Source organism: Acanthaster planci, linkage group LG15 (genome assembly GCF_054643075.1).
Source record: "Acanthaster planci isolate LZ-2023a linkage group LG15, COTS_SCS, whole genome shotgun sequence".
NCBI lineage: Eukaryota > Metazoa > Echinodermata > Asteroidea > Valvatida > Acanthasteridae > Acanthaster > Acanthaster planci.
In genome coordinates this window covers 2195138-2223053 of record NC_141791.1, presented here as the reverse complement: position 1 = coordinate 2223053, position 27916 = coordinate 2195138, and the positions used below count along the sequence as shown (strand labels likewise).

The 27916-nt window shown below is 42.9% G+C and overlaps 1 protein-coding gene across 7 annotated transcripts in view; it reads right to left on the bottom strand.

Annotated features, from left to right (window-relative positions):
* Positions 1-27916, bottom strand: part of tulp4 (TUB like protein 4) — a 49762-nt gene that overhangs the window by 8956 nt on the left and 12890 nt on the right. For all 7 annotated transcript variants that reach the window (XM_022226135.2, XM_087146570.1, XM_022226136.2 and 4 more), the window contains 10 exons: positions 25521-25649; positions 16819-16980; positions 16207-16390; positions 8138-8269; positions 7393-7526; positions 6556-6780; positions 2925-2979; positions 2259-2444; positions 1510-1736; positions 731-977 (listed from right to left, as the gene is read on the bottom strand). In XM_022226135.2, coding sequence (XP_022081827.2) covers positions 731-977; positions 1510-1736; positions 2259-2444; positions 2925-2979; positions 6556-6780; positions 7393-7526; positions 8138-8269; positions 16207-16390; positions 16819-16980; positions 25521-25649 — 1681 coding nt within the window. The remainder of the gene's footprint in view (positions 1-730; positions 978-1509; positions 1737-2258; positions 2445-2924; positions 2980-6555; positions 6781-7392; positions 7527-8137; positions 8270-16206; positions 16391-16818; positions 16981-25520; positions 25650-27916) is intronic.

Sequence of the window (27916 nt, the reverse complement as noted above, 5' to 3'; positions counted from 1 at the left end):
GTCCATTATACCGGCCCGACAGGAAGCACAGTGAACCATTTAGATTCCCTGGTGAACGATGAACGGCTGAAGTTAAGTGGTTGGGTGTGAGACTAGGCCTGGGGACACATGGCCTGGTTTACGCCTCGACTTGGCTGTGCCAACTCGCATACGTCTGGCCGCTAGATCGAGAGGCAAATAAATGCACTGCTGGTAGACCCGTTTTTAACGCAGCAGGTAAATAAACATTTCTACACTACTCTTCATATGGACAGTCAATGTTTACAGAGATACACCTATACACCATCTCAGCAATGATTGTACTCTTTGCAGCTCCAGGGCCGGTTTTTATGCACGAAGCTAATACAAAGCATTGAGGGAAGACAAGATTCCGAGATTCAGAAAATCGGTCTCTCAAAGCTAAGGCACCTACACAACACTTCTCAGGTCTAATTATGTGGAAAGTATGCTTTCTTACAGTCACCATTATTTGACATTGAGAATTGGCCACCAAATTTGAAAGGATTAATCTGAAGTGCTGCAAATTAGTACTTTATTTAGTCATAGGACTTACAAGGTAAATCATAAGTACCCCCAACTCTTAATGTTCATCTGAACTGTGCTAGCTATTATTGTTGACCTATTGTTAGCAGTTAAAGTACTAGTGAGGTGCTTGTGGTAACTAGTGTGCAATGCTGAAGTGCTTGTGGAGTACTCGACTTCAAGGCACTGCAAATCTTATGCAGCTCACCTCCCGGTTCGTCCTCGTCCTCGCTAAAGACGTTGGGGTCAAAGTCAGCGTCCTCATCGTCATCCCGGCGTGGCTTGGCATCAGGCCGCAGCTCGACCAACGCAATGGTCATCTGTCGAGGCTGCAGGTGAAGCAGGCTTGTCCGGTAATGGACCTGGCCCAGGTTGGCCGGCAGGAAGCGGGCCAGGCCGTGCAGCTTGAACTTGGTGCCCCAGATGTTGGACGTCACCTCCACCAGCCGGTTTTGCTGGAACAATACGGGGACGAAAGATGGTAAAACCATGGCTGGGATTACCGGCTGGACGTCAGACTTGGTCCAACCATTTACCCAGCGGGAATCGTCACTTACATGAGTTTAACCAAGACCTGGGTAATTATCAAGATGAATATAGAAATTTGGAGGACTTGAGTCTTGACCTCTAAGACCTCTAAGTCTTGACCACAAGCCCTGTGTTGATGGCTCCTCCCATTTATCAATCTTTTTGGGATGGTTTTGTCTGTCTTCGGGGAGACTTCCAAATAAAAACGAGGACGAGGGTTCCAGTAGAGGTCAGACTCTTAAAGAATGACTTACCACAGTCATCAGTGGAATAATGAAACCGGGAAGGGGGCGGGCTGGACCATGAGGTTGGGAGGGGTTTGGCTTGTTCCTTTAAGCGTGTCAGCGGTGAAGATGAAGTGTCATAAATCCTATCAATCTAGAGTCTAGCAAATATTCAAATTCAAACGAAACACCTGTCTGGCCCATAAATGAGAAGGACCTATTCTTCCGGACCCACCTCCGGTAAACTGTCCAGGAACAGGCTGTTGTACTGCCGCTCCTTCCGTCTGGGCAAGTCAGCGCCATTGCTCGTCTCTGCGTTCAGGCGGGGGCTGCCGCTGGACGTGCCATTCCGCCGTATCATCCTGGCCAGCGTCTCGTCCTCACTGTCCTCCGAGCTGGAGCTGCTGCTGGAAGAGATGATGGTGGTTGCTAGGGGCAACCGCTCATCCTCCTCGCCCGGGACTGTATGGAAAGATCAAATGAACAAGACTGGTCATGTGACGTAGGCGCGGGTGGGATTAGAACGTAAATGAAGAGTGAAAGACAGGCAGCCTCATGTGCAAACTGACAGATACAATCAGAAATGTAAACGAATACGTTCTAGAGTGTTATAATGGTAAATGCTTGGTTTAAATTAGAATCTACATGTATGTCACAGAAGTGAGGGGCAAGGCAAATACCACAGAGGGAGTCTCTTTTCCAATCAGCAGGATCAATATTACAGGTGGACAGTTTTTTTCTCTGTTTCAAGCGACTAGCTTCAAAGTCAAGGTTTTCCATGTTAGTACAGCTTCTCATTCTTACAGTTGACTATGATGTCATCTTTAAGAGTCAGGCTGATCTAAGCGTGCTTCCCAAGGAGGGATATGAACCTTCAACCCTTGAAACACTGCAATGGTGTTTCACCCAGATAGTTGGATTTATGGAGTCTTGAAAAGCCACACTTGTTTCATTTTAATCTTCAAATTCATAAATAAGGTCTACCTTGTTTTTGGTCTAGGGACACCTTGGGATCGTAGATGACAAACTCTGGCCTAAGCTTGCTGACCCTCCGACCCTTGAGGAGTGGTACCAGGCCTCCTAGGTACTCCAGGAACAGCGTGTAACATGAGCTGCTGGGGTTGGTGTCATCACCAGTCCGGATCATGGTGCAGTGGAGGCGTTCGTTGCCTGCAAAACAATGGCACTTTTGCGTTTTGTGTCGAGATCAAAAGACCCCAACTTTTGCCTTGGGAAACACGCACACCCCGGAGGTCCTTTTTAATCTGACTGGACCACCAAATCCCTCTTTGTGCAGTTAGCGAAATCTTTTATGTCTGCACTAGTGAGCGGGAGGTTGTGGGTTCAATTCCAACAGAGATGAGCTTGTAAATTTTTCTCACAAGCCTTTGGACAACACTTAGTATACAGCGTTAATAAATATACATCAGTGAGGGGCAAAAAATGGCCAATATAAAATTGAATACTTCGTGTGTTTAAAGCACAGCTGATAGTTCTTGATACTTTGCTAAAGTTGACTTACATCGGTTGAATCAAACCTTAGCAAGAAACCTGTAATCTACTCCCTCACCTCACAAGGACAAGTGGACAAACGGACAGGCAGAAAATGACACAGGAGGACAAACACGGAGAACCCACATATCACCATACCTGGCGGCGGCCTGCTGCCGAATTCTCTCAGCTTGGTTGGATCTGGAATACAGCCCTGAGCAAAGAAAGAAAGAGAGAAAAAAAATGAATGCAAAAATCATGTTAAGATATGCACAAATAAAGACAATTTGGAAACAACGATTGAAGTGCTTGCCTTCACGCATGAATGTAAATTGTAGAATTCGTCCGCAGAAGTTGCTGACACTGAACTGCTTCGGGAAGAGGGTAAAACAAAGCGACTTTGATGATGTCTGCATTTTTGATGGTCTGAATGCATCATACTGTAAGTACTACAGTACCACAGTATGCTTCACGAGAAAAAAAGATAATCACACAGGTTGTTCCCATGTGGTTCATAAATCCATTTCTGAAAGATGCATCAGGATGTCTTGGCTGCCGTCTTTACCAATCTAATCAAAATTTGTAGCATGCACCAAAAATACTTCCTTTTACGTTCCTTCGATTACACATTCTGATGACTCACAATTAGTAAAAGAGTGCCACTTTTTTGTTTCCTTCAGAACCTCTTCGGAAGGGGGCATTACTTCTTCTCAAAGATACACCACTACTGGGCCACAATTCTAGACATCTGTTATAGCTACAACTAGTCACGTGAGGCCTTGGTACATGTATCTGAGCATTGCATTCTAGTAGTATGACATGTCCTGCCTCGTTAGCGCGGGAGTTTCTCCGACCATTGTCAATTCATTGTCTCTCCTTCAATTACATTCCTTTTCACGAGGACAGCAACTTTGCCACTCTGGTTAATCCAGTGTCATCCCATAATGTCTAGAATGGAACGTCTCTCCTCCTTAATGCTACAAATACAATTTCACTGGTCCCAAACTAAAAACATTCCTTTCAGCTTGGTAAAAGAGGGGGGATTGTCAAAAAGCATTTACAGTTTCCTCCAATTTCTCCCAATCAATTCAGTTACAGTGGAATTTCTAATCTAGTACAACTCGTGGACATCCTGATAATACCAGGAAAAATCCATCGACCAAGTGCCTAATGCACATTTTGTACAAAAGCCACAGTAATGGAAGACACATGACAGGCAGACATTCAACGCCGTCTCGGGACCTGGGCCATTCAGCTGGCCTCAAATCCGCCGCTCAGGGAGCCAATCAATTGCTGGATATTTTTTTCTACTCAACCCGTCTTAGGTTTCAGCCTTTTTTGGGTGTTATCCCCTCACCCCCTCAAAAAAAATCTGAATCTTAAAAGCTGTGAGGAGGAACGACACAGATACAAGTCTAATATGGTTCTCTCGAGGGTTGTCGGCTCTCTGTCTTTCAGACATTTGTCTTGAGGATTGCAAACAGATGTCCTCAAAGTGGAAGTACAGTACATGTAATTCACTTGACTGACAGCAGGCATGTTGTGTTTTTCTCCCCAAGCAACCGGTAAGAGGTCTGGATTGTGGAGACATGAGCTTCAAAATCACTCATCGTGTCGATGAAAACAAATCTTCTCCCCCCCATAATTTCCTGCAAACTTCTTACGTCCTTTATAAGAGATTGTTTGTGAGTTTGTGTTTTTTATTTCTCAGTTTTGCCATTTTATTCAACTACATGGAACTCAATACACAATCATGTAACATTCTAGAGATCTATTTTGTTGACAAGATTGTTCAAAACTACACTATGACTGTGCTCCCAGTGATATGTTTACCAATGAATGCATTTTCAGGACTTTTTGAAAGCTAACTAAATAATTCAAGAAAAGGTATCTAGCTTTAAAGCCAAGGGTAAATATCCTTCTGGTTAGTTTCTGGTTTGATTGGGTGAGATTAACCTGTTTTATATTTCGGACTATTACAGCAAAATACACTTTTAAAAAAAAGGCCACCCGGGGAGGCATTATTCAATTTTCTAAAGCTCGGGCCATATCTTCCATAATACCTCCTGATGGACTGCCTTTCAAAGACCGGAAATTACGATTGGACGTTAACAGGTGGGAAATGAAGACACCGTCTGGGCTAATGATCACGCAGGGCCAGCCGACACGATAGCTGCAGAGCAGTGGGGAAGGGGGTGGCACTGCTTGGGGAAAATTAATCACTGCACGGGTTGCTGGATGTCGTGCACGGGTGTAAAGATTGCACATTAACAGGGGGATTGTAAGACTGAACAGCAGCATGATGGGGCATATCATTCCGCATGGCCGGCAGATCTCAAAAAAGCAAATCTCATTACATTTATACTGCAGACAAAGGAGGAAATGAAAAAAAATCGCGCATGGCCATGTTGGAGGAATGTTTCTAACGGCTATCAGGTGGAGGGGAGGAAGATAATTAAGCTGGTACCAAAACTCTCGTGACTGTAGGAAATATTAGTCAACATCGAAGCCTTTTATGGTAATAATAGAATCTCTTTCAACATTGAACTAGTTTTTTTGCATAATGTGTCTCTATGTAAAACATTGAATGTAAAATCTGTATTTGATTAATATTCTTTGAAGGTCTACTTCCCTTGAAGAAATTGAAAAAGGCAGGTTTCCACAAGAAACACTTTCCAAATTTTGTCAGCCACTTCCTGATCACACCAAAAGCCGAATCAAGTCAACCTTCATGGCAACCGTCTCTGTAGCATCTTGAGGCTTTCACAATGTTGTGAACTGGTCTGTGGCATATTCATACAGCGTGGATTTTGTGGGCCGTGAGCGAGACAATAACACCAATGCAGATCAAACTAACTGCATCACTATCCCAATTTAAGAGGGTCATTTCTGTGCCACTCATTCCCATTTCAATAATCTCCTGAAAAAGAAACAAAAGCCTAAATGGACATCCAACTGACATTTGACAAGGATTCTGACAACAAAAAACAAAGTAAAATATCAATGGGGGGGCGGGGAGGAGGAAAGTACGGCCTGGTGGTTAGGGTCTGTAACTTCCAATAGTAAGGATCAGGGGTTTGAGTCCTGGCAGATTGGTTACATGCTGTGACCTTGGGCAAGTCACTTTACCCCTGACGTGCCTCTTTCCATCCAGGAGTGAAATGGGTGTACATGTTTCTTTGAGGGCAGAGATCATTATAACCCTGTTGGAGGATTTCGGAGGATTGAAGTTGAATGGCGAAAGTGCATGGTTGATTGCAAAGGATGCTATGCACTAAGGTCGTGGGTTAGACCTTGTGTTGTTTTTGCTTAGTCATGCATAAATTCAGCCCGATATTTCCTTTGAACCAACCGCACTGCTCAAGAATGCCATTCACACTGCCTCAACAAGATGACAGGAATTGCCGATTTTGAAGGATTGAGGCAGTGGGCATACCTCCAAGTAACATTTTCAAGAAATTTTGGAGGAATGAGGGAAAATCCAAATTTTTCACCCCTGAAATTAGAGGATCCTGGAGGATTGAGAAGGGTCCCTAGCAAAAAAGGGCTAGGGGGTTAGGGTCAATGTGTTTAAGCTTTTTAAGGAGTTGGACAAGCATACAGTACATGTACTTCCAAGGGAACTGAGATGGTTTCAGCAATACACAGATGTTTTGAGCCCAATGTTGAGGTGTAAAGATTTGATATCGATGTTTTAAACCACAGATAGTTAGATACTGCGTGCCTTGTGAGAGCTGTGATATGTAAGGCACATGCATCCTCAACAAACGTCACAAACGCCAAAGCTTACCTTGACCGTGAGGGAGAGCCGGTCTGTGGTGTATGTCCGCAGCCGGCCGGGCAGGGGCAGCTTGGCCGTTGCCTTCTCCTCGCTGACCAGCGCTGTGATGACCTCCCGGCACAGCACCTGCAGGGGTGCCACGCCCTTCTCCACCCAGGCCACGTGGAGGATGGCGCCGCAGGCCACGAAGAGACGGCGGTCATTGTGGCCCCACGTCAGCGCCGACAGGGGGCGCTGTGGAGGGGAACCCAAGGTTTGAAAAAAAAAGACCTGATGACCACAGAACTTCCAAATGCTAAAATATTTAAGTAGGAAATCCACAAGCAGGCTTGCAAAGAGTGAGGCCAAAATACATGAAACTGCACACGATTCCGACAGTGCTCGGAAAACAGGAAAGCAGCTGGTCCAAAGAAAAGTTGCATGCCTGAACAACGACACACATTCATCAGCAAGTCTTGCCCCTCTTGGCTTTTGAAAAACAGCTCAACTTGAAAAGAATGAGGATTTTATTTTTATGGAAGTGGCACATTATTTTCAACACAGTTTTTGTGCACCTAAATCTCGGTGAATTCTAGAAAGTCTCATTCGACTGCAAAGACAGAGCTGATGACTCTGATCAAAGCAATTAAACACGCAAGAGAGTCAGGGACGGTGTTGGTGCATGCCCCCAGCTGGCTTTGGAACTGACCACATTTCAACTATTCTTGGATTTTCATGACCCCGGGGGAACAGAATGTATCGAGTGCATTTAACCGTCTCTTTCAAGAGCTGCATCATTTCTTGTGCTCGCATTTGTAAATGCTCCTTCCAAGTTTTAAAAAAAAACAAAAGCCAAAGGTCGCTCACCTGCGAGGGAATGTTGAGAGTGAAGCGTAGGTGTCCGTTGGTGTTGTAGAACTTAATGGCGCTGATGCTCTCCACTGGCTGCGCGCCACCAACCGCAAGGAAGGCACCGCAGCTACTCCACTCCATCTTGATGTCTGTTTGGCCAATCAACGAGAAGGATGGATGCCGGGTAAATCCACCTGCCTTTGGGCAGGACTGCAGCTACAGGCTGTGTTAACTCATTCATCTTGGAACATTTTTTTTTATCACTTTAAAACTCATCCTTGTTGAGAGTCCGGATCTTCTCTTTAATAAAGTTGTCTGATGGGAGTGGAGTCTGTGGCTTTGCATTTCTCCCTAGCAATGTCATTGGCTCAAAAGTGAATTAAGCCCTAGCCGCAAGAAGTTAATAGTTTAGGCTGTGACAAGTCTTCAGATCTGCTTTCTGTTGGCATCTTGTTGCTTGGTTCTGTCCATAAACTTTGTACTGACTTAAGTCCATACCACGACAAATCTACTAAACTATTCAGGCCATAACGGCATTTAAGAGGATAGACTCTTGGGGTTTTCATTTTAAACTCCAAATTTCAGAGTATCTGACTGAGGTCTCCCAGGATTCTAACCTCCCACCCACAGCTTTTAAGTGCGGCTGTCTTACCAGAGTATCATTTGGAATATGTTTGAAATATAATGTGCAGCACATTGTATTAAGAGGGCTCAAGACCACAACATCTGCTTGGTGGGGGAGGGGGGAGAAATCTCTGACCTGTCATCTCGGTCTTGATGCTGATGGGGGTGAGGTCATCATAGGCTTTCATCAGCTGAATCTCACTGTCCCCGAGGTCCACAGCCATTACTGGACAGCGCTTCTTGCACAGTCGTGACCGGCGCTCACTTCCTGATGAAAATCACAAGAGGAAAAAATTAAACTTTCATAAAAACAAAACAAAAAGGGGATTCAAACCTGTGACCAAGTATTTGAGCTTCTGGACCCATGTCTCTACACAATGCTAACATTCTCCTGCTTAAACTTCTCTGTAGCGGGTTGCTAACCAGAAGCTTATGAAACCTGAGCATGCATCATGGCCGACATCATACTAAATACAAACATCAGGATATATACATGTAGACATACATTAAAGGAGCTCTTAAAATCAAGACCAACTGTTTTATGTTATGACTTGGCAAAAATTGTGAACAACTAAAGCGATTTATGACAGCAAGATCAGGGCCCAATTTCATGGCGCTGCTTACTGCAGAATTCCGCACTTAGGATCTCCATTCTGCACTAACCCTTTACGCACAAACTCCTTAGTTATGGGATGTATACATGCGCACAAGCAAAAAAATCCTTGCCAACTCGTGAGATACGTTTGCCATGAGCACAGAATTTTCTGCTGCAGGAGGAAGTACCCATTTTTCGCTTGCGGTAGGCAGCGCGGTGAAATTGGGCCCTGCTTTGTGATTGCGAAGACAAGTCTTATCAGGATGAACCTACATGAACTAGTACACGTACCGGTAGATGTCAAAAGAAAAGAAAAGAATTGTAACTTACATGCATAATTTCCACATTCATAGATGGGTAATTCCAGAAATTAGGGGTCCAAATGTGTGAAATTTTTGTGTCTCTGTTACATCTGACCTTTGTTAGTTGACACGGAAATATCATCGGAATTGATTTTAAACTATTACTATTTGTTTGGCAGGTAATTTGCATTCAATCATCACTCTTGGATATTATAAAATTACTTCTGAACTTACAAAATCATAGGTCAGATGTGACAGGGACACCAAAAAAATTGACCCCTAATTTCTGGAATAACCCACATAAGTATTCCCAACAGTAATTACATTTATGAATTAGAAACATGTATGTACACATCATATGCAGTCAATGATAGGCCATGTAGACATTAGAAAATTCATATCCCTTCTGACATGTCCTCTGTCATACTTTTAATGAGCAAACCCACATGAAGAACTCAATGTTGATGTGCACCGTACCGAAGAGTGATATCATTTTGAACTGGGAAGTGCTGTGCAAACGAATGCAAATTCATTTCACAGCAATGATGAATATTTGAAAGAGAGTACCGGGTAATTTATTTTATCTAAAGATTGCAAGTAGGGATACAGTAAATACATATTCCAGACCTTTTGGTCAACCATCGCTGATGGAAAACATGAATCAGGTCTCATTACAGGACCCGGGTATTGGAATACAGTTGATCCACTATTCGCCTTGTCCGATACGGCCCCTTGCAGAGCAATCTTGGATTCCAGCCGAGCAGTGGTGATTAGTTTCTGAGGGAGCGGGAAATTTTTGTTTGCTTTTTAACGAGGGCTTTCGAACCAGGATACGTCCCTGGATACATCCTTGTATAGTTGTATCCATGTACATGTATTGCAGGGGCGAGATTGGGGGACAAGGAAAGAGACACATTAAGTAGCAGGATCGTAACAGTGTAACCAAAAAATTCTGTCATATGCAGGTCTTGAACAATGCTCGGGCTCAGGTGGCTTTGATTAAAACGACCTTTAGACTTGTTTCAAAGAATTTTCCTAGTTTGGTGTTGTTTGTTTTTTCTTGTTTTTTAATTGGTTGACCAGAAACCAAATCTGTCCTGTGAGCCAAGGAAGCTCCTTGGATAATTATTTCCTTCATTTTTTCTCTCCAAATGAAGTAATTACAACGAGGTCTGATGCAATTGGGCACAAGTTTATCGCAGGTTATTCACTGGTATACGTGCCGGTACCCAAGGACACACATGAGGCTTCACTGTTTAGGATGTCTGACTTTTTCATTGTAGGGTGATGCACTGAGCATGCACACCATCTTCAGCAGGCCAGGGCCCATGCTGAAGTCTCTCGACGGCGAATGAGAAAGTCAAAATCCGTAATAGCTAGAGGAGAAATGCAAAATTTGCTGGAACAACGTCAAGGATTTAGGGGGACAATATTTTACACAGCTGCTACAAAGAAAACACTGCTAGGTAGCGCTTGAAAGTTTGCATGGCGGATCGACAGTTAAGGATTTTTTGCGGTTACACCATGTACAATATTCCCTTTTATGAGTAAGTGTGGTTCTGAGAAGAAACACTGCTACGCCAAAATTGTTCGAGTACCAGTGCAAATACATGTTGCATCTAAGGAAATTTTGGCTGGTGACCTGTTTTTGCTAAGCACGCATTTTCCATATTTGTGCAGGTACATGTACACTGTGGTTGCATTCTCTTTCAGGAAGAAGTAACGGCTCTGGGAAGAGCCGCTGGCGAGAGGAGGTCTTGACAAACAGTGTACTCTGCTCGGCTTCAGGAAAGTCGAGCGCAGTTTGCCTTCATTTTGCTCTCTGAATACTCCAACTGGATAGTTCTACGCTCACTACTTGGTGTTACTTCCATTCATAAGCCTGAACTGTTTCATCCCTAATGTACAATAACACAACAGAACGGTTCACATTGGAGTCACAAGTAAAAGTATCCTGGAGACATGATCGAAAGCGACATTCATTTTACAGGTTCTCTTTTGGCATAAATTTGAATACATGTACACAACTAAATGAAACAAATGGATAGGGACAGTTTAATAGCATTAATTATTAGAGTTCTTGTTTACTGCTGTACCAGGCCCAATAAGGTTACGAGTAAGTGCACTTTGTGCTGTTTCGCCAACACAATAAGGAAGGAAATCTCAATTTTCTCAAGCAGGAAGAAACTTGTAAGGGATAAAGATAAAAACCGATGGGTTCAAGTCGGCAGTAATATGGAGCAGAATTCAACAGCTGTGCAGTGTGTACATGCACATGTACATGTACATTGTACCTCAAACACATGTACATGTACATTGTACCTCAAACACATGTACATGTATGGCCCAGTAGTGTAACAGCCGGACCGAAGACGGCTTTGGTCTGGAACAAACTTTTATGGAACTATGAAAACCTAGAAAAGATTTCTGGTATAAGACGACTGTCAACTCATCCGGTTAAGTTGGTCAAGCTTCAACTGAGTTTCGCTTTCAAATGTAAACTTTACGACTGTATTTTCGAGGAGTATTGTTGGACAGGTGATGAGTCCCTCATTTGTCTACGTTACAGATGAACATTATTTTATAGATCTCTCTCTTAGGGCGCCATCTTTGTAGGAAAATTATAACTGTGCATTCAATGCCATCTGGTGCGTCTGTGCCAAGCCTGCAAGTGCTCTATACACACACACGTGTTAATCCAAATATATTTAATAATACATTCTCAACAAATACATGTACATGCCAGTGTACTGAATATGTAAAAATACCTGGCATAAAAATGGAAGGCAAACACGCACATGTAACACGACACAGGTCTTCATCTACATGTACAGTGTGGCAAATTTTTCATAGCTTTGGATGAGTGTAAAGCCAGAACAAGACAGCACGTGAACACATACATGTACACCAAGTCTTGTCCCCCCCACCTTAATCATCCTGGTGTTTGCGAATAACCATAAAGATACAAGTACGGTACGGTACATACTGTGCGTGCATGTCTGTGTGTGTCATATTTCACAAGGAGCCCATGTTTTTGTTGACAGAGCCCAGACAGTGTTTGATAACACCGGAGCCATGCGCATGTCCCATGTCTGGTTGTCGGACTGCTCTGAGAGTCCTGTGCACGTGCACAGAGGCAGGCTGCACTCTGGAATTTTTCAGTTGAAGCAAGTGTCTGTATCAATTTCAAAGGAGCAGATTTCTCGGGAGTCAGCCGGTCTGGGAAAATAAAAGTACTTGCCAACTTTTATCCAGTTTGAGATTGTTCTCTTTATTTTTTTTATTTTTTTATTTTTAATTTTGTTTTATCTTTCTCTTTCTGCATTTCAAGTGTCATTTTGAAATACATGTACTAGGCCTAAAACTTGTACAGTTGACAATATTAATTGATTGATTCAGTGACCAAATTTCTTCTTTGTTATAAAGACAATCACTTGCTTTTGGGCATGTGATTTGTAAGGGGTATTGCAGCATACCTGTGTACAAAAATTGTTTATTTCTATGAGGTGAATTTTTATGTGTGACCTTTGACAGAAGTGGCAAGTTTCTTTTGCTGTCCAGTGTACTTATTACACGTAGCACTTGGAAAATACCTGTATTGCTGTATGGCATTGTAGTAAAATGGTTAAGGAGCATTTTTTTTCACAAACCACACATAAAGTGATTTGAGAGTTGTTGACGGTTTTCCACATGACCCAGCAGAAGTGCCTGCAGGGTCACCTTTGATAATTTGTGGCCCACGACATTAGACATGTTTACTAGTGCCAAACAATCCAAGGAAACACAGTGACAGCTCATGAAATGTTCATATTTGTATGTACTTCACCTATCACATTACAAGGACATGCCTGTAGGTACTAAATATTTTAATAATTTGCAAGGTGTCATAAATTGCCTTTCATTTTTGTAAAAGTATGGTACCCATAAGGAAAGTCATTAAATTTTACTAGAACTGTTTTTTCATTTCAGATATTGCTGGTATGGCTCTCACAGCAGTAGAAAGACAGTGGAATTTCGAACTGCTACATTTCAGTACATGTGTGGTTATTAAAGTTTCAAAATGGACTAAAATGTAATGCGAGTCACCGTGGAAATGCCCCTTGTTTTTTCATGTTCAGCAAAAGTACAACTCTGGAAAGTTAATCAGTTTCCCTCAAAAGTACTTCGTAAGTCGCTGTCCAGAGCACATCATCTGCACTTTTCCCCCCTCTGTTTTTGTAAGGTTTTGAATTTTTGTTTTGCTTTTTTTTTTCTTTTTTCATGCTTGGCAACATTACATTTCTGGAAATTAATCAGTTTCCCTCCAAGGCGAATTAAGAAAGAACTAAGTGCAAGGTTTGGGGTGAGAGGACTTTGTGCTGGCACGAAGACGGCGAGACACAAATCCGCAGGAAGTTTCATTACTCAGGGCGCAGACATTGGTCGGTGAATAGTGGTGATTACAACATGTAGTAGATTACGCAGCCTGTAGGTGAGGCACTGAGTCGTTCTGGATGTGCAAAATGCCTTCCCGAAAGACTGACAGACTACGTGACTGCAACTAGGGGTGACTGACCTGCATCCGTTAACTTTCTAGACAGGTAATCTTCCAAAATGACAAGGAGACAGTCACATGAATAATAATAGTGCAATGCAGGTGTTTAACATGCATTGACTTTTACCTTCTCTCAGGCAGATGTGAAGTCTGTCCTGAACCGATACAGCTTGTCACTCAGTTTCCAGTTTTCTTGGCACGAAATGACTCTGTATAATTTCTGTCCCCTCTTCTACGGCCCCTTGGAATATTGAAGTACACTTTATCCGAGCATATCAGCAGGATTTGAGGATTAGTACCAGACTACTGCTATTTCCACTGTACAATGCAACAAGTTATGAACTACAGTGAAAGTTCTCAGACAATTATCCGACGTTCATTCAGCCCTTTTCACTTTACTGTAGGCCATTTTTACTTTAAGCGCACAACACTTGTAACAAAGCAAACGCCCATTCCTGGGCGAGCACTTTCCTGTGAGTTAATCAGAACCTTGTCTTTGCCACATGACAACGGTGCGGCCCAAAGGTCACAGCGGATTGATTTGGGGGGAGGGACGTTCAGGACTTCAGGTCTCAGTCTTGTAAACTGGCAAGACTGAGCAACTCTCCCACATGGGCTCTCATTTCCTTTTCCCCCGACCTTTTTTGGCTTCTGCCAGTGGTGATGGAAGACCAGCTCATCAAAACTGAGATGAATGAATCCTGGGACAAATGCGATGAGGGTCGTTTGCTTTCCGATAAACAAGTCTGGTTTCACAGTGAGAACTGTTTATCTCAAAAGGTACATGTACAAACCTTTAGACCTACTGGCTTCTCATGCTTAAATTAAAAAAGCCTTTGTTTTAGTTAACTTTGTCTCGTTAAGTTATTTTCAGGTGCCTCCTACCATTTTTACACTTTATTTTAAAAATCCATCGTTTGCATATAATTTTCAATTTCGATGAAAAGTCACTTTGAATTCCCTTCCAATGAGGAGCAGTGCTATGTTCTTCTTTGTGGATGCTGGTTTCATACATCGGAAACCTGTTTCTTCTCTCTCCCCTACAAATGACACTCTCAATATAATCACCTCCGAGTTGAATCTGATCCAAGATTAACGCTTCCCCGGCAGACGTGTACGCCATGCACAATTTGCCCTGCAACCCTCACCAGACGAGCAAGCTCCTAAAGCCCTGATCCGGGAATACATGTACGTCAAAACCTGTTCTCTGCAGGCTTTCCCGTCTCCCCCCCCCCCGCCCGACGGGCAAATTTACAGGAACACCCGCACCACGACAATGACAAGCCAAAGTGCCTCATTAAAGTTTAAATACGCCCCGAGGCTTCAGGATACTGCACATGTACGTGCCGAGCACAGTCAATCACCACACGACGCGATGTCTTGCCAATTATATGCAAACATGCGGAGCCGAGCGTGCATTATGTGAGCCATTCCATCAAACTGGAACAAATTACGATCTGACAGGTTTCCCCACATCTATTCTCCCTTGATAAGCATGAACATCTACAGGCAAAAGGCAGTTGGAAACTGGCAAGATCAGCTGCAATCTTTGGGGAATTCATATGACAGAGAGGGCAATGTATGTGCGCAAAGAAGACCGTCATTCAATTTTAAATCGGGGCTTTACTACGACAAATAACAGCCCCTATAAATATCCTGAGCAGTGTCATGCACTAAAATTAGCCAACACTCCTACACACCCTAAATTTATGACAAGCTTTTGTAAAATTTATGATCCTAATACCAAAGATGATTTTTTTTGGGAGGGGGGTGTAAAATGCTATCAATTTATCCACGCAAACCTATTCCAATCCTTGGAACCTAATAGCCTAAATTTCAGAACAAAAAATTCTTGAGTATAAAGTGAATGACGAATTCACTGCCACATCATTCATTCCTTCTACTTTCTCTCTCTACTCCTTGTCTCTAAATTAGACTGGGGCCAGACCACATTCAGAAATACATGTAGATTCTAAGGTTTCAGTTTTGTCAGCTCTCCAGTTGGAATTATCTCATCCCAAAGGTATTAGGCGGCAGACTGAAGAAGACTCTTTGGAGAAAGATCAAATTTTCGTCACCTGCTCCACCGTAACAAACTGACTGCCTGACCAAAATTTGGTCGTGGTTTGGTGAATCAATGGTGAATTAGTACCATTACACGTGCACTGGCGTGCATGTATGTACGGTGCGCTTGAACCCAAACGCGTACTCACCTGAATGTAACAGTACACCAAACGAGCAAAGTGTGTACAAAAACATTGTATGATATGCTCATCTAAAAAATGGAAAAAATATACACGCGCACTGCAGATTTGTCAATGTGTTCTTCTTGTTATTTGTAATGTCCTTTGGTTTAGTCCACTGATTTTTATGTCTGTTGAATATTGTCCAACCAGTGCCTGCTCTGAATGGCCGAATAAATGATAATAATGATGTCTGGAACGTTTTGAAAAGTGGGGGGGGAGATTTTTCGTGAACTTCTGAAACCTTATTTGATTGAAGGTCTCTACTTCCTCATTAGTTGGCTTCAAAATTTCATCCCATTATTGACTCGACTGCCATTTTTCAGCCATACAAGCGAAGTGTACTTAATTCTTAATCTTTTAAGGCCATCCTTGCTCGCCGAAGGACCCTGAAATATATATGAATCACGCGTACAAGAATAAACAAACATGTATCCGGTACTATCCCCTCTCTGACACGAGCCAAGGAGATCACACGCATGCATAACCCATCTCACCGAGAATCTCCGCAGCCACGGAATCAATTCTCACCTTTTCGCTTCTTCTTGTCCGGCTTCTCATCTGATTCGTTGTCGCTGACGTTGATCATACGGAATTTCTCCGAGGACCAGAGAAGGGCCTTGATTGGCCGATCCTCGGCCAGCGTGCACTGGGTCACGATGGCTCCATGGATATCCATGACCAGGATTTGTCCATCTGATGTGCCAAGCAATACCTGTGCACCAACAATAGTGTAGACATAGCCAATCCTACTTTTTTCATTTAAAGATGTAATGTCCCAAATTATTTGAGAGAGGGAGTTAATGTATTTTTGTACTAAAGTCTTACAAATATGAAAGTTTTTGCCTTCCCTCTATTTTTCGTAAACTGATTTAATTTATTTCAAACTGAAATTGTATTTTTTCCTCTTACACTCTGTTCAAAGTATTTAAACTAAGATTTTACAAGTGTTAATCCACAAAAACATGAACAAAATTCATTGGTGATGCAATACTTCCCTTCATGTTCAATTTGTTCGGGAACAGTTCCTGTGACAGAGAGTGCAAATATCCAGTTACAACAAACAGGTATTCTGGAATCCTTAAAAGCACCCTCGAGTGGCCACGTGCAGGAGCCTTTGGAGTGTGCATCCCGGACACCTACCTGCTTGTCGTCTGGTGCCCAGGCCCCACACAGCAGCTTGGCCTCCAGGTTCAGCATGGATGACCAGTAGCGCTGACCGGTGACCGATCCCACCAGGACAAAGCCGTCCTTGTAGCATATCAAGGCCATGCGGCCGTCGTGACTCCATGCAAAGTCGCTCACCTGCGATTAAAGAAAAAAGGCGAGGAAAACTGTTCAAAATATAAGCTGCCTGAAGAAATGAACCGTGGTGGCAGACTTATGTTTCTGAGGCACAAAGTAATATCCGCCTGAATAAACCGATTGTAAGCCCACATCTACAAACTGTATGTTCAAAGTTTTATATTAATGGGCTGCACAGCACTTGTATGGACACTGTTTTTTTTCTGGCAGGTTGTATTAAAGTAATTGTTTTAGTACAAGTGGTGCAATGTTCTACTGTACGTCCTCCAGTCACACCTGTGCCTTTGCTGAAACAGGCTCCAGTGACACCTGTGCCTTTGCTGACACTTGTCAATTATACAACTGTGCCAAGACAGGTAAAAAATACAAAGCTCTATTACAAATCCTTTCAGCACACACAGCTCCCAAAGCCCAGAACTCCCTGGGTGCTATATGTTCATGACACTGGAACCCACCATGCCACCCAGACAGACGCACTCGGCATTTTTCTCCAAGGAAATCAAGCACAGCTGATTAATGGCAATTACGTACATGAACTTGTATGTACTTGTACGAAAACAGTGTTTTAGTTCAGTCATGCAGAGAAATAATGGAGTGCACCCTTTAAAGTCTTACAAAGTCAGCGTTTGTGGAGGTCACGGCACAAACATGCACTTTTGGGGGGGGGGACCCATTGTCCCCAATGCTGTGTAGTGCAAGTCAGACACGTGAATGGCACGATTGCACATCACTGGGGACCTTTGCTCATTAATTTTTGTTTTTCCCCAGTCCTGGCCATTTTCAGCTCAGTGCCCCGTTGAACAATTTATGACCTGGCATGTCATGTTTAGCCTTGATCCCTGGGAAATATCCAGTCAACGGTTATGCTCTTTCTCCCACAGATGTTAATCCTTGTATTTGGTTATTCATTCACGATCATGGACGCTGCCAGTTTTCAAACTAATTCCAGTTCAAGCTTTCTGTTGTTATTTTTTGTTATTATCTATCTATTTATTTCTGTGCCTCCAACAATGCATTCGGCAGCAAATACAGGATGAACTGACAATTAGGACAATGAAGAAATTTTTAGTTTCGGAGGTGGGAAGAAAAACCCTGGATAAATAGTCCAAGGGAAACCCATGGAATCAAGCAGGGAGTGAAAACCCAATCCACATGCTGCCCATGATTCAAACCTGGGCCACAGAGGTGGAAGGCAAGCTTTAGTACTGAGTAACTCATCAACCGTAATTACTACACGTTGGGAGTCGGTCACAAGCACATCAAATGCCTGTTCAGCCAACTGAGATGCCCAACGGTAGACTTGCAACTCGTAAAGAATTCATGTGACATTTGCACAAGAGCGGTGCCACAGCAGTGGCAGCATCCTCTCGGATTAGTCTGCCATTTAATAGGAAAGACACTGTGCTTGACCCTACACCGTCGTCTTCAATACCCCCCCCCTTGCACCTTCTTCCCCAGTACAACCGTGCACTTGGTTGTACCATGGCCTTGTGGTTAAGAGCATCGGGTTCGGGTTCGAATCCAGCCTGGGGTCATGGTGCTTGTGCCCTTCGGCAAGGCGCTTTGTCTTTCTCCACCCAGGAGTAATTGGGTACCCTGTTAGGACCGAGATGGTGATTGTGGTTGATTTAGCTGCATTGCGCAGAAATGGCAGCATTGAGCTGTATACTCTCCAGGGAGCTGAGATGGTATTTAGAATGTTTCACGGGCCCAGTGAGCAGGGGTAACAATAATGGAATTGCACCTCGATCGGTTTTCCCAGATAAGTGCACTATATAAATCTACATTATTATTATTATTATTAAGTCTTTTCGTAGAGTTATGTCATGCTTAATTTGGCACCAGTTGGGTAAAATTTGTGCCGTTCTTACTGCGCATCGAATTTTTGATAGAGGGAACCGGCAAAAATTTCTGTGACCTCACAGAGGAAGAAAGAACCAACGCATGACCGTGTATCTGCATTATTAAGGGAAACTATCAGTGATGGAAGTGAATGAGAACAACAAGGGTTTTCTCAAACTCACATGGCATGTAAAATGCTGCAGAAAGGTCACAAGCGTACAATTTACCCCTTGGCCTGACAAATGAAACTCAATGAACCATGCAGTTATCTCATGGTTTAAGTCAGAAGCACGTGCATATGAACCAGTTTCCTCTGGTCCCTGCATTCCGAGGGCAACAACATTCCCCAGGTTGTCTGATTTTTCCTCCCGCCCGTCTTCTCCGCTGACCCATCTCGGGCACTGTTGCAAAGGCCGTTCACGCCTCCCTTGATAACTTATTCAATTAGCCACCTGAGGGGTCCCGTCGCCTGTCACTCGTGACCCGATTCGTGTATGTGCTCGCCTCCTTTTAGCCCGATTTGATCAGAAAAACTTCTCGGGCACTCGCGAACGGCACAGAAACAATCTGAAGAGCCTCACAGGCTTCCGGTATGATAACGCCATCGCAACTGACGCGCCAATGTCAGAGTCAAGTTTGCGGTTACATAAATCTGCATATGAACACCTGCCAGCGGTAATATTACGACAAGGTGAGAGCACTTCACTGCCATTCAACACTGTGGGTACAGCTGTACCCTGCTTCACTGTGTTCACTTCCACATAACCTTGGCGAGAGAAACTCAAGGAACATGTATAAACACCATAAATGTGTGCATGCTCAAATGAGAGAGGTTCATCATCTAGTCAGCTGTCTTTTAGAGGCCTCCATAATAGTAATCTTTTTTTTTCCATTCAAAAATTGAGGTCACTGCACTGTATTTTTAACCACACTTTTGAAACTGCTCTCAACCTGATTACATTGTAGTTTACTTCTGAGCATACAATACATGTACTTAGTCATTTTGTTACAAAAGCAGTGGCCTACAAGGTACTCATACATGTATGTGTAGGGAAATCTTGGCAAGTATAATAATAACAGTAAAAATTGAAAAGTTCTTATGCACCGTTCCCTTAAAATGATCAACGGCGCAGTACAAGTTGACGTAAAAATAATGGATTTAAGAAATGAAGGGATGAATTAATGTCACTGCGTTATATACAGAGACATATTATACACGTGTACACACGGACTGTATACTTTCTGCAGCGGGGAAAAATCCCGGGGTATCGAGGCTGCCTGATGAAACATTTTCTCAGGTGGAAATATCAGGTCCAAGGTTTGGGATAAACAGAGGAATTATGCAATACACAGACACCTTTTTCAAACTCTGAGGTAGAATGACACCTTATAATAATCCTGTAGCTTTGCCATCCCATAAATTAAAATCAAATTAGAAATCCTCCATGAAATCTGCAAAGCCTGAGTAGGAGAGGGAGAGGTGTAATAAGCCTTTTGCAAATTAAATTTGAATAAAAATCTGGTACACCGAGTTCTTTAAATTCACACGAACATAACAATATGAATTTTCCATACTAGAGACACACCTCGTGATTTGCACAAAGGAACCAGTCCATTCCAGGGATGGTGGTTGCCATGCAAAAGCTTGCTCTGAATCACAAGGTTCATGTATAGCAACAGTGTCTTTAGTCTGGAGAATTCAAATTATGTTTAAATGCAAACAAATAACTCAGTGTATCAGATTTAATTCAATTTTAACTCGCAAAATGCTTATTACATGTATGTATGTATTCCCAGTCAAACCAGACCATCTGGTGGCCTCAGGTAAGAGAAATGGAGCATTAACCTCTTTTCAAGTGGTGGCTGCTGTTAGGTGCCATTATTCCCTTTTCTGATGTTCCAATGATAGCAGAAAATTGATCGCCGATAGCGCACGGCAGCACAGCAAGCTTTGCGGCAGCCTACTTGTATGGTGATTCGCTGGGCCTTCCATGATTCACCCGTAGACTGTCTGGGCCCAGACTCGGGAGAAAAATGCCCTGGTGTACATGTACGTGTGTGTGCATGATGACGTGCGACGGGTCATTAACGTCGTCATGAATTCCTGTTTAGTTTTTTGTGGAGCAGCCCTGCGGCAGGCAGCAGCAGAACTACGGATGGGGGACATGTGAGGGGATAATGAAGCCCTTGATTTTTTTCTCCCTTTTTTTGGGGGGGGGGGAGTGAGTGGGAAAGCCAAGGGATATGACTGCCACCAATTGGAGTATCGTTAATGCCCACCACTCCTGGCGATGATTTCCTGACAAACAACGGGACAGATCAAGATGTTGCACTGTCACCGGCTCCGCTTTCTGTGTCAACAAGTCTGTCAGTTTAAAGGAAAAGTCTCTAAAGAAGAAAAAAACACTGCAGAACAGACGCTCTGTAACCACAATCTCTTCTTTGGGGAAGTGACGTTCCTACCAGTATATTATGAACTAAAGGTTCCAGCCACTGAAAATTGGATCCCCAAAAGTTGTCTGAGACAATTTTTAAAAGACAGACTGGGCCTTGTTCAACAATACAGGGGTGTACGCAACAGCTATAGGATGTACACTACCACACCAGTACATGTCCTTCTCGCGTTTTTTTGAAAAAACGATCACTTTTCCTCTTTTAATGAACACATTCTGAGAGTGCTTAATAAAAAGGGCAAAGAATTGGTGGAAGTTCTGTTGAAGTTCTGGTTTTTAAAATTTAAAAAAAAAAAATGTTCCCAGGTGTCATCACCCACTGTCCAATGTACATGTAACTTCTGCGCATTCATCCATGTATAAACGTGTTTTGGGGGGCAATCGTGGACGTTCCTATTGTCCTCTTTTCTTCATACTTTTTTGGAAGGCCTCTAATATGTTTTGTACACGTTTGGCAATCGTGGACGTATCGGGAATCGTGGACGGTCATTAATTCTTTTGTGTAACATCCACGATTGTTTGGGGCCATCAGTGCATACATACATGTACAGTGTACCAGTGTGCACTGCGCTATTGGATGAGGTGGTGAAATATGGGAAAATGAGCATTGGCTGACCCGAGGAAATTGGTTCACACCTGTGCATACATGTACATGTATATTCCTTCCTATGCTGTTCTGTGATATTTCCTGGAAAGGCTGGCTGTCTGCAATTTATGTCGCACATGTGGTAAATGTATCAATAAGCACATGTGCACAAGTACAATTGTACATGTGCAGTGCACGTATCTGACAAGTTACACTATTCATGTGTACATGTGTAGCATGCATGTAAAGTACATGTACATGTTTGAAGAACTTCTTAAGTACACGGTACACTGTACAGGTAAGCAGATGTACATGTACATGTCCTAATGCCAATGACCATTCAAGTGTCTATCAAACACGAATAAGCACCTGAAGTGCCAATAAAGAGTGCCAGTGACAGGCAATCAATCTTTAGTAACAGGTCTGTCCACGTAACTACCGGGGTAAGAGGGACAAGCCCTAAGCGGATGCCCGTTTCCCCCCCCCCCCACACACACACACACCCATTTGAAATCTTTGAATAATCTCCACTGAAATGCAGCTGCAGCCTACATTCTTGTGGTGTCCCCTTGAAAAAATGTGTGGATCCCGGGAGCTCCCCCCCCCGGACATTTAGCCCTAGTTACACCACTGCTCCTGCCCCAAGAACTGTGGGATTTGTCGTCGTGCGGGTGATCAGTCCCACAGTTTTGGGGGTAACCGCCCTACTACTGCAATGCTATTCCTTTAAGGGACCTACAAACAAGCGCATCTCAAGTTGTGTTATTTCACCATTAGAGAAGGGACTCGGAGCCTGATACCTGGTATCAGTGGAGATCCGTATTGTTGGGGACTTTCCTGGGCGAGGCACTGAACACAGCTCAAGGGGGATGAAATTCGGGAATCTGGAAGAGGATGACAACTGCTTTGGCTTAGCTGAGTCCGTGTCCAAAACGGGTTTCCAGAGCTACGGCTAGGTCTATTGTCTATGTGTCTCCATACATTTCAAATGGAGCGAAGACCTAGACCTGGCTCTAGACACGAGATTCGGATGCAGCCTGAGGGAAGTCGGTAACCACAATCTACAATGTACACCTACTGCGGTCAAACCCTAATCTGTTCTTTAATTGACGGAGATCAATGCTGTCCATCATTTTATTTTTAGCAGTGGGGGGCCTTTGTCAATGCAGGGACTGTAAAGACGTTTCTCCATAAATGCATCCGTGGCCAAGTAGAGGCAAATCTATATACACATTTATTAAACAATGTCTGTATCATTGAGTACATGGGTACACTCATGTACATGGCAGGGCATTGACACAGTAGAAATTATTTTCTGAATGGGTAAGCTGTGACATTTCGGAGATGAACCCTGACAGTGCTTTCTATTTAGAGTGGGAATGACATCTGTGTGAAAGGTGAAAATTGGACTGACAAATGACCCACTGTTTCATTCTCCAGAGAGAAGTCAAAACTAGAAGCAATGCAAGTTTTCATCCTTTATACTGTATATTATGTACTTAGTACAAGACCCACATTTTAGATCCCTCAAATAACTCTTTTGTGCAGCAAGGGAAACGGTTGAAAAATTTCGCATTCTAGATATACCGGTCCCGGAACATCCCGGTAACTAAAACAAAATTCCCAAGAGAATGACTGCTCTTAAAAGGACTGGCTAGGAGGAAAGGGAAAAATTCTGTACAGCATCGTTTCCTTTGATACAACGTACATGTACATTTGCACTAAACATAATTGACTTTGTAATACCGTATGCCTACGAGCACAGTTGTGTGATCACTTTAAATTACATGTACATGCAAATGGCTACCTAATGGGGTGCGTCAATACACTTTCATGTGTCTTGACGAGAAACAGCACATTTGACAACTACTCCTACGGTCACAGGAAATTGCCGAACCGAAAATATCCCGTTACAAAACATCATGATGCAACCATATGCATCTTTAGTCCCTGGAAAAATGAGATTCAAGGGGAAAAAAAAGAAATCGTCAAGCTATCTTACTGATTTGAGGTGACTCAAACACGTGCCTGCCAAAACTTGCTTCACGCAGCAGGCTTGCCGATAATCTGACAAGATCACCAGCAATGAGGAAAAGAGAGTGTGTGGAATGAGTCACCAATCGTTCAAGTTTACGCCACGGCAGCTGTCAGGGACAGAAATTTGTTTTTTCATCCCTTGGCCAGGTTTTCAGGACAGTGGGAAATGAAAATAAACTCCTGCTGTCTCTAGATGTGACCACAGAACAGAAGATACTCTGAGAGGCCACGCGCGTGGCATCTGTGCGCAAGTCTTGCGTGACTCCACACACAGCTGGCGTGAATTGTAATGACGGAATTTACAAGCTGGCCTCTTTGTATGAATAAGTAGTGTACTCCCCCCAAAATTATGTCTAGTTCCGATTCATGAGAAATGAGCGGGGTTTCCAAATCAGCCAGAAACAGGAATTTTACTTGTCATTTGAACTTTTTTTCCCCCAGCAACTTTTTCAAATATCAAGAATCAGAAGAAATGTCTTCAGTCAAAGGTACCAGCGTTAGATTATCAGAGTGAAATTGGGAAAAGAAGTCAGCAAAGCATCCAACAGTGGGGTTAACAGTACCAACAATGTCACTCCGATTTTTCTTTTTGCTAGGCTACCAACGCAAAACTACGGCTGTGCCGAATATCCAAATAACCGACTATTCAATCGATTCTCGAACATATCATTTTTTTAATTTGAATATTTGAATGCAAAATTCATGAAAAGGATGGGGAAATTTTCTTTTGTTTTAAATCAGAAAAGTTACTCTACGGAGGCTTGTTTCTAGCAGATTCAAATGAAAAGTGTCAGAAATCTTATGATGTAAAAAGTCAACTATTCATTAAATAATTTAAAAGGAATAGAAATTTTTAACAGGGCAAGAAGTCTTGTTCATCTCTTAAATCTTGCTAAATCGTGGCTGGAGATACTCCTAGATGTGGAAAGCTATTATATTGATCATAACGTACAATTGTGTGTGTTTCTACAAGTGATTTTGTATATTATTCATCAGCAATCTGCCGGTTGGTGCACCCAAATAATCGGATATTTGATCAAATTGAAGGTCGAATATTCAAATGGTAAATTATTTAAATTGACTCAGCCTTAGGCAAAATCTAGAAGACTAAACCTCTAAAAAAAAAATCCCAAAAGTTGGATAAAAAATCCTGAAATCCATTATTTTGAAAAGTCACGCCAGTGCACCACAGCTGGGACTTGAGTTAAACCCCATGCTACCATATTTAACCATTTTTCTAAAAAAATCCCTGATAACGTCAAAACAAGCTTCAGCATCGGTTACGTCAACTCCAAAATATGCACAAGTTAACTGACACGTCCACACTGCTTAACTTTGCATACAATGTCATCCTTCACCAACTCACACACGACACAAGAAAACAGTTTCCACGGACAGTTCCGGGTGCCTCTTTAAAGTATGCACACAGGCTGTTCAACCTTAAATAAGCACTTTAAATTCCATCTCGTAAATGGATGTCAATGTTTACCATTTGCCTTTCTCCCTCTTTCTGGCAGTAGCCTGACCGAATACCATGAATAAATATCCCCCCCCGCCCCCATCATGCTATTAACAGTCTCCCTCCCCCCCCTCCTCGGCGCAATGGTTGCGACTTGGCCTACCTGGCAGGAACGGTCATTGACCAGCTCAATGGACCAGCGGCCCTCGTACTTGATCCACACAAAGATCACACCCTGGGCGTCGCATGTTGCCATTTTCTGGAAGGGCTCATTCCAGCGGACGAGGACCACCTGCAAATCAACAACCAAGAGAGACGAAAAAAAAAAGAAAGAATCATTTCTATTTCTCCCTTCTGAGAATTTCTCCAGTTGTCTCACATCAATCTAAACCTGATCAAGGCAAAGTACTAACTACCACAAGTGAACTATTAGGAATTAATGTCAATGCCTTGTAACACCAACGATTAACATACATCTGTTCATATCTGATCTACAGTTAGACAAGGAGAAAAGCTCACTCGATTTTGCATACACACACCTGAATTTGAAGTTTAAAATTGTTGAGTTTTAAATCTTTTCCAGAAGGATTTGCTGCGTTATGCACCTTGATAACTTAAGCCACTCCATGAATTTGGGAAGTAAATGATGTAAATATCTCCTATCAACCCCAACCCCACGGATTGGAGAAGAAATAGGAGGATTTGGGCCTGAAACTAAATTGATGAAAACTGTGAAAGCTGAAGGGTAGAACTGTACTGGAAGATTTCCTGGATCAGGTGCCCCAGAAATGATTGAAGGAATGAGCCTTTCCTGACAAAGACTCAAAGTCTCCATTTATCATTCTCACAGACAATCCTGATCATGATAATGCCAGGCGGCTTAAGGGGAGAAGCTATAATTTTCAAACAAACAAAAAAATTTGGAGCAACTGACTCTCATCTCAGGATCGGCATGGTTCAGAAGCCAACACAAATCCCGCTGACAATATCCCAGCATCAATACTTGATGGCAACTGAGGGTTTTCGAACCTGTTGTGTTTGGCAAAAGGGTTAAAGTACATCTATCGAGATTAACGTACTTCAAATTCAGTATGGCCATAAATCCCTTGGGTTTACCTTGGGTATGGCACTAATGTGGCTTCACTCCCTACAGAACTTTTGGTTGCCATGGAAAAGAATTAGTAATTATCCCCCCTCCCGGTACTTGGATGGTTTCTGTGTGGGAGGGTCATGTGATTTTTCCAACTAAATACGAGTTCCTGCACATGTCAATCACAATGTAATTCTACGGACACATTAAATATTCAAGCGACTTCATATTAAGGGCAAGCTCCGTGAGGACAGGTATGTAATGATGCTTGTATATTGGCCTCCAAAATCTGCATTTGGAAGACAGAATTTTCTCTTCTGCCCTTGAGTGAAGGAAACCGAGCTCAGAAAAAAAAATACATGGTTAGTATTCTCTTTCTCCTGATGAATCACATATTATCAATGAGACTTTTTTGACTGCCGACTCCTGAAATAACATGACGGCAGTGAAAAAAAAATTGAGTGTCCTAATGTCAGTGTGTTTCTGTTTACTTGCCCTCGGCCGGCGAGAGCAAAATTAAATGAAGAACGCATGGTCTGGAAACCGAACATCATGGGAATATTAGATTCTATGGCCAATTCAGCGACGACACTGCAATGCTCCGCAATTCGAGAGTCATGGGCCTGTCCTAAAGAGATAGAGATTGCTGGACGAGTGTTGCAGGAGAGGGCCGACTGGCCCCAGGACAAAGACGAAGGGAGATTCTTTTCGGGTTTTTTCCCTCTCCGTCTTCTCCATCTTAATTTTTTTCTCCGGCAGATTTCTAAACTGGCACTGAATTATTGCAGTAGATCTAATAAGTGTCGAATTATACGCTGTTTGATTAGGTTAGGAATTGGTAGGGGATATAGATATACCGCTGGATGGCTGCAGATGCCTACTGCATACAGGGTTAGAATTACATGGCTGGGGGGTAACAAACCGGGCAAGGGAAAGGTTAGATTGGACATGTTGGAGAGGATGAATATCCTATACATGAACAATCCATACGCAACATACTGTACAATGTATGTACATAAATGATACACTCATACGCTGCAGCCGATGTTGTGTAGGCTAGTACATGTACAAGTATGTGCATACACAGGCCTGGATGGTACAGTATACATGTAAGTAGGCTTAGTGGGTAATTTCAAAAGACACATGTAAAATTGTTGCGCAGTCCACTTTTAACATGTGTGTCTATGTGCACTGCGCCAGCAAATCTTCGCATGCTGCATATTTTGCTGCTACAAGTGGGGAAAAAAGTCATACTGTAATTTGTACCGGGTAACTCTTGTTTCTTCAAAGTTTTTGCAGAGGGAAAGCTCTGTAAACCCCCCCCACACTATGTTTGTTGTTTCATGAAAACGCGACATGGATGTGTATTTACTCCTAAAGTGCTGCAGACTGTCACCAATATACACGTATGTCCTTTCAACATCTTTGTTTGTGTGTAAATACTGTGCGTGCTTTAAACGTACATGCAC